Here is a 14,300-nt window from a genome sequence, read left to right on the forward strand (position 1 = left end):
TAACACATATTGGCCACACACCCTCTTTGCCGCAGCACACTGTGCGTCACATTACTACTCTCCTTGGGGCACCCAAAGCTGTCCCAGATCTTTTGCAATCCTATAGTGTATACTACAAAAAAAATAAAAATCCTGTGCGCCGCTTAAGTGTTTCAGGTTGGAGAAAAGGTTACAACCCTACTTCCGACATGGAAGTCAGCAATCAGGTCTCCATAGAAATTCATGCTTGATTCCTACATCCCCAGAGATTGGAACTGATGTCTGATTCTCTCATCAATCTATAGGTTGCCAGGAATCAATTATGTAGCAATTATGTGTACCAAAGCAGGGCTACAGGTAAATTTAGTTGTGCTGGGTAGCCACCAGCCTTGCTAATTTGTAGTGTTTAGCGGTCAAATGGCTTTTCTCCTACTCCTGTTTCAGCTGTTGCTTCTCCCTTTTTTTCAGTAGGTGGCACTGTCGCCTCTGGCATTAGTATGATGCGCTACAGTGAGGTCAGGTTATGAATAAACATACCTTTCTCAGCCAATCAGACTGGCCGCTATGAATGCTGGGAGAAGGTATTTATTTGGAGAAGGTCAGGTGATCTAGGTCTTCTGAGGTCTGGCTGGGTGTGTGTGGAAAAGCTCCTGGCTGCTAGGCCTGAAGCCTGAGGCCTTTCCAGGAGTCCCACTGGCTGCTAGGTCTGTTTGAGGCCTATCCAGGTGTTCAAGACTCTGCAGAAGAGAGCCTGCTCAATACCGAGAAACAATGCCGAGAGGGATGGAGTTCTAGAGAAGTACCAGAGGTGACTCTTCATGGCCCGGGGACCTATGAGGTGGCTGGGAGAGCTTCAAGAGAGAACTCATCCAAGGAATTCTGTATGATGCTGTGAGTAAAATTCAGTTGCCATCAGAGACAGCCTACTCTAAAAAGTACAGATGTGCTGGTTAAGGTTAAAGGCTCTTTTCCTGTACTGCTGTCCACCTTAACTTTTAAAATATTCTATTTTTTTGTCTAAGGAGTCTGCCTGTCTAAGGGTGCCCTGTGCCTGCCTGTGACTGGTGCCCAATTTTCTATCTTGTTCATCACCCACCATGCCTAGTAACCTACATCCTGAGGAAGTATGTTGGCCCTCCCTTCCTCTGGAGGTCACCACCAGGCCCCCGGAAATGTGGGGTAGGCTCTACAATTACAACCTATGAGACTGCAGGGAGCATGTTCCAACCCCAAGAGAAGGTCTACAGTGGTGGTCGGCAACTCGTCAAGCTCGGGGTACCTGTCGATCGGGGTTGGTGAAAGGTAGACCGGGAACAGGTCTGCAATGCCAATCCCTTCCTCCTACTGCTAGCTGCCGCTTCGCTCTCCACCCTCAGCGTTTTCCTTTGGTCCTTCTCTCTCCCTCCCCTTCAGCCTCCTCTGCTGATGTCATCAGTGAACAATGGAGACTGAGAGGCAGCACAGCCCAGGACATAGGGCCGGGGAGGAGCTGGCCAAATTTAACTTTTCTAGTCAACCCGCAGGTGGTTGGTTGCTAGGTCCTAAGCAACCAATCACCAACATGTGCTATCTGCCATCAGGGGATTTCAATGTACGTAGTTTGTGGGTGCAACCCCTTCCTCCCAACTCAAGAAGGTGAGAGCCCCAAAACACATCAATTGATCCGCCATGATAGGAGATAGCACATGTTGACATTAGGTATGGGATCAGAAAAGGAAATCCCCATTTTGATTCACAATTTGTGTGCATCTTCTAAATTTGGCTTTTACAGGGGTGGCTTCACCCCATCTGATGAAGGCCAGATCACACTAGAAAATTTCTGATATTGCCTTCTTTTTTGCAAAGTTGAACTTTGTAAGTTCCAGAGTTGTGTATGTTATATTTGGAAACATGACTGTTTCGGTATTTGTTTAAAAATTTCAAGGTAAAACTTTGAAAAAAAAATTTAGTTTTTTTTTCCGCTAAATGTTTTATAAAAGGCACATGTGAATATGCACAGAGTAAAAGGCTTTCTACTCAACAATGTGTGGCTTCTTTTTTCAATGCTCAATAACACTTTTTGTATTAAGTTGGTGTTTACAGTATGGGTCTTCAAACTATGGCCCTCCTTTGTTACCGGCTTAGTTCCTACTTCGTCCTGATGACTCCTCCATCTCTCCTCTCCTCCGCGTGGCGTAGACACCCAGGCTACCACTAGCTACTTCATGCTGATTTTCTCCATCCCCCAAACTAGAACTCCCCGGAAGCAGGTGACCCCCAACTTATATGAGAGCCCTCCCCTCTGCCAATACAAATTAATGATTGGTCAGAGCTCCGCACATGAGCTGCCTGCCCCTCAGGCCTGTCTGAAGTCACAAGCCTGGCTAAATTTGGCCTGAAACTGAGTCCTGTCACTAAGAATACTTACAGATCACCTACCTTTAGGTAGTGAATGCTACATTCACCCCCCCCCCCCCGACTTAAATCACAGCTGTCCCCAGATGTGGGGAATAAATTTGGAGTACCTCCTTGTTAACCACTACAATACCAAGTACTTTCGCCCCCTTCCTTCCCAGACCAATGTTCAGCTTTCAGCGCTCTCACACTTTCAATGACAATTGCGCGGTCATGCTACGCTGATGAAATTTTTATCATTTTGTTTGCACAAATAGAACTTTATTTTGATGGTATTTATTCATGACGCTTTTTTTTTCTTTTTTGTGATATACTGTAAGCAGAAAAATAGCGGAAGTTTGGAAAAAAACTATATTTTCTTCTTTTTATTTTAAAAGAAATCCAATAAAATCGAATTTTGTCATAAATTGAAGCCAAAATATATTCTGCTACATGTTTTTGGTAAAATTCTGTTAAGTGTATAATAATTGGTTTGTGTGAACACGGACATATGTACGCAAATGATCATGTACAGATGTGTGCAGGTGATCACAGACATATGTGTGCAGATAATCATTGGGACATGTGATTTTAGTGGGACATATGTGGGGGGCATGTGTTTTTATTATTTGGGGACATCTGTGTTTTGGGGACATCTGTGTTGTGGGGGCATGTGTGTTTTGGGGACATGTGTGTTTTACATGTATGTTTACACTGGACTGGTGATCAATGAGTAAAAACAGCTGATCACCAGCCGGCTGCAGCGATCTGCTCTCCTCTCCTCAGCGACAACTTCCGTGTGAGGAGAAGAGAGCTGATTGCCTAGCAACGACTGTTTGTTTACATCACATGATGGCTATGATTTGACACGGCCGTCATGTGATCAGGAGGGCCAATCATAGAGCCCTCCTGCCGATCGGAGATGCACCGTGTCCGGGTCCTTTTAAAGGATGTTCCTGAACGTCCATTCAGAAGGAGAGAGCTCCCACCCGGCTGTATATGTACATCAGCCGGGTGGGAAGTAGTTAAAGGAGGAGAGAGCATCTCAATTACATACAATTGGGATGGGGAAAGGGAATGAAATGTAAAAAGGGGTAACATCAAAAGTAAAGTACAAAATGTCACAATACAAATTCTGTACAATTTATACAACCTAGCTGTAGGTCCCTACAGATAACATTTCGTACAAACAGAACCAGAGCATTGCTCCCTCAGGAGGAATATTCTGCTTACTGTAGGCCTTCATCTGTAGATTGACATCTGTCACATCTCCAATCCATCTAAGAGAAAACAGAAATCATTTCTAACTATGAACTAAATAAACATTACACTGTACCAGACAGAAGGGGTTATCATCTCCTGTCAGGTATCCGAACAAATTACATTTTGTAATGGCATGTATGTCACTGCCAATATTGTCACTCCCTCAAGAGGAGTCTAACAGACCTCCTGCAGAGCACAACTTGAGCAGGCATGCCAGGCAAATGAACACATATGCCAGTAGGCAAAAAACTTTCTGTTCAGCTCCTAAACAGGAGTCTCTTGTCAATGCCAGGCACCCTGAATGGCAGTCTCCTGCAGAGCAGTCACATTGGGGAAAACCCACCCTAACTCATCTGCCCTTCTGCAACTAAACATGGATACATTTGAGTACATCTATGGCTACCTCACCAGTAGTCCTGCTCACAGTTAATACCTTGGGTACGGCAATCTCTTACGACTGTCCCCTTGTTCTTTCACTGAGATGGAGTAGCTGCGGGTATTCTGTCCTGCTTTCGCCAACAGCACTTTTTCTTTGTAGATTGCCCTCCTGCACTTCCATTCTCTGTAAATGTCCTGGAACCTTACCCTTACCTCACTATCAGGTGTCCGTTGAGGTTTAGGGACATTAGTAATCCCAGACCAGATAATTCTCCCACTGTTCCCGGGAGGTTTCAACTGTTTCCATAACACGGTCTGGAACGTATGGATAATCCAGGCCCCACTCCTGAGCAACTCTCCTCTGCAAATCTCTTTGGAACCTAGAGAGCCTTGGTAAGTCCTTGGGCCTTCCCCGCCCACGCAGAACACAAGTCAGAGGCTCTGATAGCCCATTGCTGATAGGTGGATGCTCTGGTGATAAGAGCATTTATGGACTTACAAGAGAAGAAAGTACAAAAGGGGGTACTGGGGGTTGTAGGAAGGTTGGTAGACTCTCTGGAGCTCTGGTGGAGCTCCAGCGGAGGTGAAACTTTTCGAGGAACCATTCTTCCTCTCCGCTGGAATTGGCCTCTTCCGGGGATGACCACTCAAACAAATTGTCTAAGGACCTGTACTTTTTCAGTACCTGAGGTGACCCCCAATCCACAGCCCTCCGGGTCACCTGTGCTTGCGGCAGACAAAGTCCGGTTGTGAGAATGGCTAAGTAGTATTTGACTTCCTGCGGCACCGGCCCCAGACAGGTTAACTGGGCACCACAATGCCCATACCGTGCCCAAGCACTGACTCTGACTGTTTGGCTTTCCGACATCCGGGACACAGCATACAGAGTCTTTCCATCCCTTTAATGACTCCTAGTGTCAGTCCTCTGGTGAGCTCTAACCGAATACTGGTGTCAATTAGGACCCGATCCTGCATGTCAGGTAACCGCTGCATGGCGGGTGTGCTCTGAACACCCTCCGCCATCTTCCTCCGCCTTGGGTGTGGTGCGTGGCATGTGGAACACTAGGATCTTCTCCTCCTGGGCATGGCTCCGCCCATTTACTTGTTGATTCATCACATGAGGAACTGTAGCACTACATTTTCCCGATGCACTTCAGTGACACCTGGTGGCAGGCACTGTATAATTGCAGGCTATGGCAGGCTTCCTTAGTTCCCTTGCCTTGGGCTAGCCAACCCCGAGGCATCAAAATCGGGTGGATCCGCACCCCAGGCCATAGCCTTCCTGGGGGCTGATCAGGAGGACCAAGACCATGTAATCAGCACAGCATACTGGACCGGAACCCCGAACAACGTGACGTCCGCATCTTAAATACCCCATCCCAGAGGGCACAGTGAGTGGGCCACTCCCACTGACCTGACTCAGAGAGAGAGTAAATTAAACGCCCAACCAGAGTTACCATAGTTCCACACCTGCCACCAAAGACAGTGCCCCCTTGTGGCCAAGCTGAACATCTCACAGCCCTGTCAGACTGACACAGAAGTCAAATTTAGGCAAATAGACCCAAACCAAACTGTAGTTTGGGTAAAGTTACATTTTGAAAAACAAATAACTCGTGCTCTTCAGGAGGCCGCCGCTACATACTCTACTGTAGAAAGTAAGACCTTATAAAAAGTGCTGACAAAAAAATGTCCCATATTTGTATTGTGACAGGTTATCTTTAAAAATTGCTTGTATTTAATCCATGCATTCAAAGGATATTTATTGATACATGGCAATTGTCCCAAAATACATACTCAACTCAATCACCTCTCTCTTTTGTCTAGGCAGTGGTTTTCAACCTCAGTCCTCAAGTACCCCCAACAGGCCATGTTTTGCAGGTTATCTTTTATCTTTATCTAGGTGCTTTAAATCAGAGTCAATGGCTTGGTATTTTGGACAGTTATTTTATCTAAGAGAAATTCCCAAAACCCCTGTCTGGGGTACTTGAGGACTGAGGTTGAGAACCACTGGTCTATGGGACATATCCAGCTCTCTGTATTGGCTGATAGTGTGAAAAGTACTATTGAGATGGGGATGGATATGGTGGGGGATCAGGACATCCATAGAGAGGTAGCTGGGCAAGGCTAATGGAAATCATTAAAGGAGAAGTCCAGCCTGGGCTCGTTTGGCTGGGTTTCTCCTATGGGTCGTTTTGCACTCCTGTGACCTGTTTTCAGCAGAGAGCGATCTGAAGTCCCCTCTCCGCTGACGTCACTTCTATCAGTTGAGTCACCATGTCATCTTGACTTAAACCTGATGGGTTTACTTCCTCTTTGTCTCCCTGCAAATGTAAAGCATAATGGGCTACTATGCATCGCATAGTAGCCCAATATGTGTCACTTACCTGACACAGGAGCCAGCGATGTCACCGCTGTCCCCTGTAGTACGGAGCGTCCATCTTCTTCCAGGTATTGCTGCTCTGGGGCTAAAATGGCTTCTCCCCGGCCTTCCACAGCTCAGCACTCCAATGAGCACGGAGGAGCAGAGCAGGCGAGATGCTGACTGACAGGCAACATCTCTCTGCTCGGGGAATGTGAGAGAACCGAGTCATCGGCGGTGTTCGGTGGCTCGGTTCTCAGTGAAGAGGTGGCAGGGGGACAGATGCAGCAACAGGCCGATGCTGCATCCACCTAGGTATTTATGGATATAAAAAAAAAACAAAAAAAAAAAATACATACGTCTCTTTTAAGAATTTTGTTTAAATTGTAAAACATTTGTATGTATACGATTGTATCATATAAACACTGAAAAAACATAAGGTTGTTATACATAATTTTCTAACAATATATGTATGAAAGATGTGAACTTACCCAGCTGTCCGATCAGAGCTGTTAAAAGGAACAAGGAAAAAAAGTATTATAAATGAGGCCTGTGGTTTATTTAAAATAAATGTTTCACAAACCTGGTCAATTCAAAACTGAGCATATGAAGAAAAAAAACACATATGAGGAGATGACCTTCACTGAAAACTGGTTATGTCAAAATGATCTCTACTATAGATCCAGAAATATCAGGAGTTGAATTTACGTGGCTATTTGCTTTGAAATACAAATTCCCCAAACCTGCCTCCCTTGTCTTCATCTTAATCCTTATATGATAAATTATCTCTTTATCTAATGGGGAAGCTGACAAATTAACAAAAAATAATTTTAAAAAATGCATTTCTCTTATTTTACACATAAAAATTATTCATCACATTTTTTTCTATCCTCACTGTATTGCACAGCTGGCTTCAGCCATCAGCGTGTCTCTTCGTGTACGGCCAACATCTTTCGGGTTCGTGGGCTCTGGCACTGTGACTGGCCAAAGCTGCAAAGGCATCACTCCCGCGCATGCGTAGGAGCCGTCGTTCACGGCACGGGCTAGGAAGGAACGGCAAACATGGGCTGCTCCTTTAGAGCGCAAGCGCCAGTGATGTCATTGGCTGCATTCACTGGAAATATCTCCTAAACTGTACATGTTTAGGAGATATTTTCAATATCTATAGGTAAGCCTTATTATAGGCTTACCTATAGGTAAAAGTTTGCAGAGGAAGTTTACTTCCTCTTTAAATTGTGAATAATTGTGCAGTGTGGCTTCATTTAATTATTAGTATATATTGAGCAGAATGGATGGCCATAGCCGCGCCTCCTGATAACATCTTATGAAAAAAGGTCACCAACTCTATTTTTAATGTCATACCATCCCTCTGTGGTCAGCACTTAATTAGCGCACATTTCATAATACGGCAGGAGAATACCTTAAATATACTTCTCAGCTATGGCAAACCATGAGTGAAGGAAGGTGGCGTATGGCCTTTGATGGACTGGCCGGCACGACTGCCAGATCCCAACTCTGTCTACCTCTTATGGGAAGAGCTTTACCATAAGGTCAAAGAAAATAGAAACCCTAGGAAGAACTACGGGACATGTGGTTTGGAATTTCGACATATCAATAGTAACATTAAAAAAAAAACTGTAATTGCTGGGAATTATTTATTTTATTTTATTCCTCTAAAATCCAATAACCTGAAGAGTTCAATGAAATACAAGAGAGTGTTATCATGTTTTCAATAGACTGGTGATCATTTTTAGTGCTACTAAGTTAATGCTACTTTGGGGAATAAATGTATACTTTAATTTATAATGAAAAAAAATATTCAAATGATTCTAAACAATTACACTTTAGTGTATACAATAAATATATATTAAAAGACCTATGTAGGAAAATACAGAGAGAGCATTGAGAATTTGTATACTTACAGATGAGGATGATCTGAAATGGAAGTTGAAGGCCATACATCTCTCCACCCATATTACACAATGCTGGTTCTGTGCTGAAGAAAAATACAACCAGTGTTGTTGTATATAGACAAATGTATCATGCATTCGGGTGCTTTCAGTTTGCACTTAAAATCATTTTCAGATGCTGCAGAGGTCCTTCACATCTAACTACCTTCTGAACCTCACCCACATCTAACTACCTTCTGAACGTCACCCACATCTAACTACCTTCTGAACCTCACCCACATCTAACTACCTTCTGAACCTCACCCAGATCTAGCTACCTTCTGAACCTCACCTACTTTACATTAAGTCAAGCTGTATTGAGCTGTTTCGTATTTACAAGGACTGAGAAAATCAGTTTTGAGATGAATAAATGGCAGCGCCCAACAGGTCCTAATAGATATGATGAAGCGGGTTGCATGGAGAGCTCAGCTGCAGCCAGCATAAAAGAGGAAGGAAGCAAAAGTGGCTTCAGAAAAGGCAGCGGACACAAGGGCTGAGATCATTCTTATCAGTTTTCACAATCTTTAACTCATAAACAACATTAAAAAACCCAACTAACTGCAACTCACGACAGTACTTCCACAACTTCCACAACTGTCCTTGATTTTGAGGGACTGTCCCTCATTTTGTACAAAGTCCCTCTCCCTCTCCCTCTCATTTGTCCCTCATTTTGGAATGATGTATATAGTTGTATATAAATTCCACTATTTATCTATCAAAAGGTGTTTTACTGTGCTAAACCTTTCATCAATTTCTAAATTGCTCATTTTAAAAGACAGTATAAAGGAATAGTAGTGGTCAAAAAAAAAGCACTTGCGGGTTTAACCAATCATTTTTTGTATAATTCTTCTTTAACCACTTCAATACCAGGCACCTTCACCCCCTTCCTGCCCAAGCCATTTTTTCGCTTTCAGCGCTGTCACACTTTGAATAACAATTGCGCAGTCATGTGACACTGTACCCAAATTAAATTGTTATAATTCTTTTCCCCACAAATAGAGCTTTCTTTTGGTGGTATTTGATCAGCTCTGCATTTTTTATTTCTTGCACTATAAAAAAATGCGCTTCTGGAAGAATGGTCAAACATTCCCATAGACACACTTCTAAACCTTGTGGACGGCCTTCCCAATAGAGTTGAAGCTGTTATAGCTGCAAAGGGTGGGCCAACTCAATATTGAACCCTACGGACTAAAACTGGGATGCCATAAAAGTTTATGTGCGTGTAAAGGCAGGCATCCTAACACTTTTGGTGATATAGTGTAGTGTGTTTGTATACATGTATGTATGTATGTATGTATGTATGTATGTATGTATGTATGTATATAGCCTATCCCACACCCACCTAAAAACTGTCCCAGAGCCACCCCCATCAAATCATTCTCTGCAGCTATTACCTTTTGTACCACCACCCCCTCCCTTTAGAATGTAAGCTCTACGAGCAGGGCCCTCCTGTACCTTTTGTATTGTACTGTAATTGTGTTGTCCCCCCCTATACATTGTAAAGCGCTGCGTAAACTGTTGGCGCTATATAAATCGTGTTTATTAATAATAATAATAATAATAATGTATGTATGTGTGTGTGTGCATATGTATACATACATACATACATACATACTATGAGCATTTAACTCTACTGTAACTAGTGTCATTGGTAAAATGCTTGCTTTTTTTTGGTGTATTAAGATAATGAAACCTTATTTAAAGTGGTTGTAAACCCTTACAAACCACTTTGACCTACAGGTAAGCCTAGATTAAGGCTTACCTGTAGGTCCAAGCAATATCTCCTAATTTCTCCTAAACCTATATGGTTTAGGAGATATTTGCCCGAAAACAGGCGCACTGAGCGCGGCATTCTCAGCAACGGAGCTGCCGCGCGTGTCGGCTCCCGTGCTCATGCGCGGGAGTGACGTCATCACGGCTTCGCCGAATGACAGCGCATAGTAGTCCATTATGCTTTGCCTTCGCAGGGAATGAAAGAGGAAGTAAACTCATCAGGGTTTACTTCCTCTTTAAAATAGTCCTTTAAAATAAAAAGAATAAAACAAAATGCTTTTAGCCTTAAAGAAACCTCAAAGTTAGGCACGTGTCAGGAGTTTTTTTCAGCAATGAAAGGTATTGCTTTGCAAAGGAGACACAGGTGCAAAAAAATTCTCAGCGATAACAGCAAACTTTTAGACTGATTAGGCCTCAGATTATGATCCACATGGCAGGAGCTTTACTGAGACACAGCTACCAAAAAAATTCCTCAGGGAGAGAATGAAAATAGTCTTTCAATTAAGAGACCACTCTATGGTTAGTGCCAGTAGCTGTGTTTGGCTGCTGTGACTTTAAACATCTACGCAAAGCCATGTTTAGGTTCTTGCTCTTGCAGGTTCTTGAAGAGATGGAAGCAGAGGATGGACATTGGTCAGAAGAGAGACCCCAGCTGCCTTCAGGAAGTGCAGCCAGTGGCGTCACTAGGGTTGGTGTCACCTGGTGCAGCAAAACATGGCTTCACCCCCCTGTCTATCCTGGCGAAATCCCTGCAGGCAGTGCATGGTCTAAGGGCACACCCCCAAACAGCCCCTGTAAATCATAGTATAGGGTGGTGTAGGGCAGGTTGGGGTGGTATAGGGCAGGTTAAGGTGGCATAGGACAGGTTGGGGGGGCATAGGACAGGTTGGAGTGGCATAGGACAGGTTGGGGTGGTATAGGACAGGTTGGGGTGGCATAGGACAGGTTTGGTGGTATAGGGCAGGTTTGGGTGGCATATGGAAGGTTGGGGTGGTATTGGACAGTTTGGGGTGGTATGAGGCAGGTTGGGGTGGTATAAGACAGGTTAGGGTGGTATAGGACAGGTTGGGGTGGTATAGAACAGGTTGGGGTGGTATAGGACAGGTTGGGTGGAATAGGACAGGTTGGGGTGGCATAGGACAGGTTGGGGTGGTATAGGACAGGTTGGGGTGGTATAGGACAGGTTGGGGTGGCATAGGACAGGTTGGGGTGGTATAGGGCAGGTTTGGATGGCATAGGGAAGGTTGGGGTGGTATAGGACAGGTTGGGTGGTATAAGGCAGGTTGGGGTGGTATAAGACAGGTTGGGTGGCATAGGACAGGTCGGGGTGCTATAGGACAGGTTGGGGTAGTATTTGGCAGGTTAGGGTGGTATAGGACAGGTTGGGTGGTATAGGACAGGTTGGGGTGGCATAGGACAGGTTGGGGTGGTATTGGGCAGGTTGGGGTGGTATAGGACAGGTTGGGATGGTATTGGGCAGGTTGGGGTGGTATAGGACAGGTTGGGGTAGCATAGGACAGATTGGGGTGGCATAGGACAGGTTGGGTGGTATAGGGCAGGTTTGGGTGGCATAGGGAAAGTTGGGGTGGTATAGGACAGGTTGGGGTGGTATAAGGAAGATTGGAGTGTCATAGGACAGGTTAGGGTGGTATAGGACAGGTTTGGGTGGTATATGACAGGTTGGGTGGTATTGGGAAGGTTGGGGTGGTATAGGACAGGTTGGGGTGGCATAGGACAGGTTGGGGTGGTATAGGGTAAGTTTGGGTGGCATAGGGAAGGTTGGGGTGGTATAGGACAGGTTGGGGTGGTATAAGGCAGGTTGGGGTTGTATAAGGCAGGTTGGGGTGGCATAGGACAGGTTGGGGTGCTATAGGACAGGTTGGGGTGGTATTGGGCAGGTTGGGGTGGTATAGGACAGGTTGGGTGGTATAGGACAGGTTGGGGTGGTATAGGACAGGTTGGGGGGGCATAGGACAGGTTGGGGTGGCATAGGACAGGTTGTGTGGTATAGGGCAGGTTTGGGTGGCATAGGGAAGGTTGGGGTGGTATAGGACAGGTTGGGGTGGTATAAGGCAGGTTGGGGTGGCATAGGACAGGTTGGGGTGGTATAGGAGAGGTTGGGGTGGTATAGGACATGTTGGGGTGGTATTGGGCAGGTTGGGGTGGTATTGGGCAGGTTGGGGTGGTATAGGACAGGTTGGGGTGGCATAGGACAGATTGGGGTGGCATAGGACAGGTTGGGTGGTATAGGGCAGGTTTCGGTGGCATAGGGAAGGTTGGGGTGGTATAGGACAGGTTGGAGTGGTATAAAGCAGGTTGGAGTGGCATAGGACAGGTTAGGATGGTATAGGACAGGTTGGGGTGGTCATCCCATTATCTTCTTCTTTGCCAGAAGAGAATATGGATTGTTCATCACTCAAATCTTCTACCTGCTCCAAGTCTGCTAGGGTATTGTTGTATAATTCGGTGGACATATCAATTTGTGGGGCTTTGGCTGAATTAACAGATAAAAAGGTGTAGGAGGAAGGGTTGGACGGAAAAGAAAGTGCATTGGTAGCGCTGGCAGACAAGGTTTTGGCACTTGGTGTCAACTTTCTACTGGGTGCTCCGTGGCTTTATTGGTCAATTTCTTTGGGAAACATAGACGCATGTTCCAGTGGCTACCATAAACATTTTGAATTTCTCATGACTTTTTGTTCTGATAACAATGCTAAAGACAGAAATGGTCAATCTCTTGTACTACATTGTACTAATGCTATTCTATACTATACTATCCTATACCTTTCTCAAAATACTTGATCTAATCTAACAACAACAACAATCTAGGGTGAGCAGAGTAAGCAATGCACATACAAATATCATACCTGGTCATGTAATAAGATGTCTGCAAATCCTACAGATCTTCTTAATGTTGATCTCCTTTAAAGATGAATAAATATTGATAAAGACTGGAACCTGTTATCCCGAGTAATGACATCTCAGCAAAAGAGATCCTGACCGAGCAGAATGATAATGAGAGCCTATGTGCCAATGCCCCTATAGCCTTCCTGTTTTGTGATACATTATCATGTGTTTTTTTTTTTTTGCACTTAAGGGGAAGTGACGATTCTTAGTTAAAATAAACCACATTCTGGCGTCATTTACAGTACTGTATGTACGTCTGGAAACTGATCTTCTAGTGAGTTTACAGATCGTCCACATGGTGGCCATGCACATATTGACTTAAAGAAAAAAAAAAAAGAATAAATAACGATTTTGTGTCAATTTTATTTTAATTTTAAATCTACAAGTTTATTTACTGAATTTCTTAACCACTTCAATACTGGGCATTTTCACCCCCTTCCTTCCCAGGCCAATTTTCAGCGCTGTCGCACTTTGAATGTCATGCAACACTGTACCCAAACTACATTTTTAGCATTTTGTTCACACAAATAAAGCTTTGTTTTGGTGCTTTTCAATCACCAGTGAGGTTTTTATTTTTTGCTAAATAAACGAAAAAAGACCGAAAATGTTTTTCTTTGTTTCCGTTATAAAATTTTGCAAATAAATAATCTTTCTTCATAAATTTAGGTCAAAATGTATTCTACATTTCTTTAGTGAAAATAACCAAAATCAGTGTTTATTATTTAGTCTGTAGGAAAGTTTTAGAGTCCACGAACTATGGGGCATATCTGAAAACTGACCAATCCTCATGTACTGATAGCCTATCTCATCTCTTGAGGCCCAAGAAATGTCAGGACAGTACAGATATCCCCCAAATGACCCCTTTTTGTAATGTAGACAGTCCAAGGTATTTAGTAAGAGCCTTGCTTATTTCTCCATGATCTATCCAGCTGGTGCACAACATGTAGCAGGAATTCAATTTGCTATAATTCAGATGAGGGAGCCCCCCAGAATGCCTTTGAATGCGTGGACATGTGATTATTATGTACCCTAACGAATTTCTTCAAATACCATTTTAGTTTTCTCTTCTTTTCATATACAGTATATTCTTTGTAATTTTGTACTAACACATTGTTCTTTGCATTTTTAGTGATTATCTCTGCAGTATTTATCTAAAAAAACTCCTGAAGAAGCCATAGGTTGGTGAAACATGTAGAGATGAATACACTGCATCACTGTAGGGACTTTTCATGATGTTCTTATGAAAATCAATGCAATTTTAATGTTTTCAATCAAAAAAATGTGATGTTTTATAACATTAACTTGTGTTTGGCACCTTTAAA

At 43.8% G+C, this 14,300-nt stretch overlaps 1 protein-coding gene across 1 annotated transcript in view; it reads right to left on the reverse strand.

Annotated features, from left to right (window-relative positions):
* LOC143942203 (uncharacterized) overlaps nucleotides 1-13,094 on the reverse strand; it is a 91,254-nt gene extending 78,160 nt beyond the window's left edge. Inside the window, exons 1-3 of the mRNA XM_077463456.1 lie at nucleotides 12,939-13,094; nucleotides 8,275-8,348; nucleotides 6,844-6,861 (exon numbers count right to left, since the gene is read on the reverse strand). Of these exons, the coding sequence (XP_077319582.1) occupies nucleotides 6,844-6,861; nucleotides 8,275-8,348; nucleotides 12,939-12,946 (100 nt within the window). The 5' untranslated portion in view covers nucleotides 12,947-13,094. The remainder of the gene's footprint in view (nucleotides 1-6,843; nucleotides 6,862-8,274; nucleotides 8,349-12,938) is intronic.
* Nucleotides 13,095-14,300: the final 1,206 nt, after the last annotated feature.

The sequence above is a fragment of the Lithobates pipiens genome, unplaced genomic scaffold (genome assembly GCF_037356315.1).
Source record: "Lithobates pipiens isolate NorthernLeopardFrog02 unplaced genomic scaffold, aLitPip1_a1.2 Scaffold_30, whole genome shotgun sequence".
Lineage (NCBI taxonomy): Eukaryota > Metazoa > Chordata > Amphibia > Anura > Ranidae > Lithobates > Lithobates pipiens.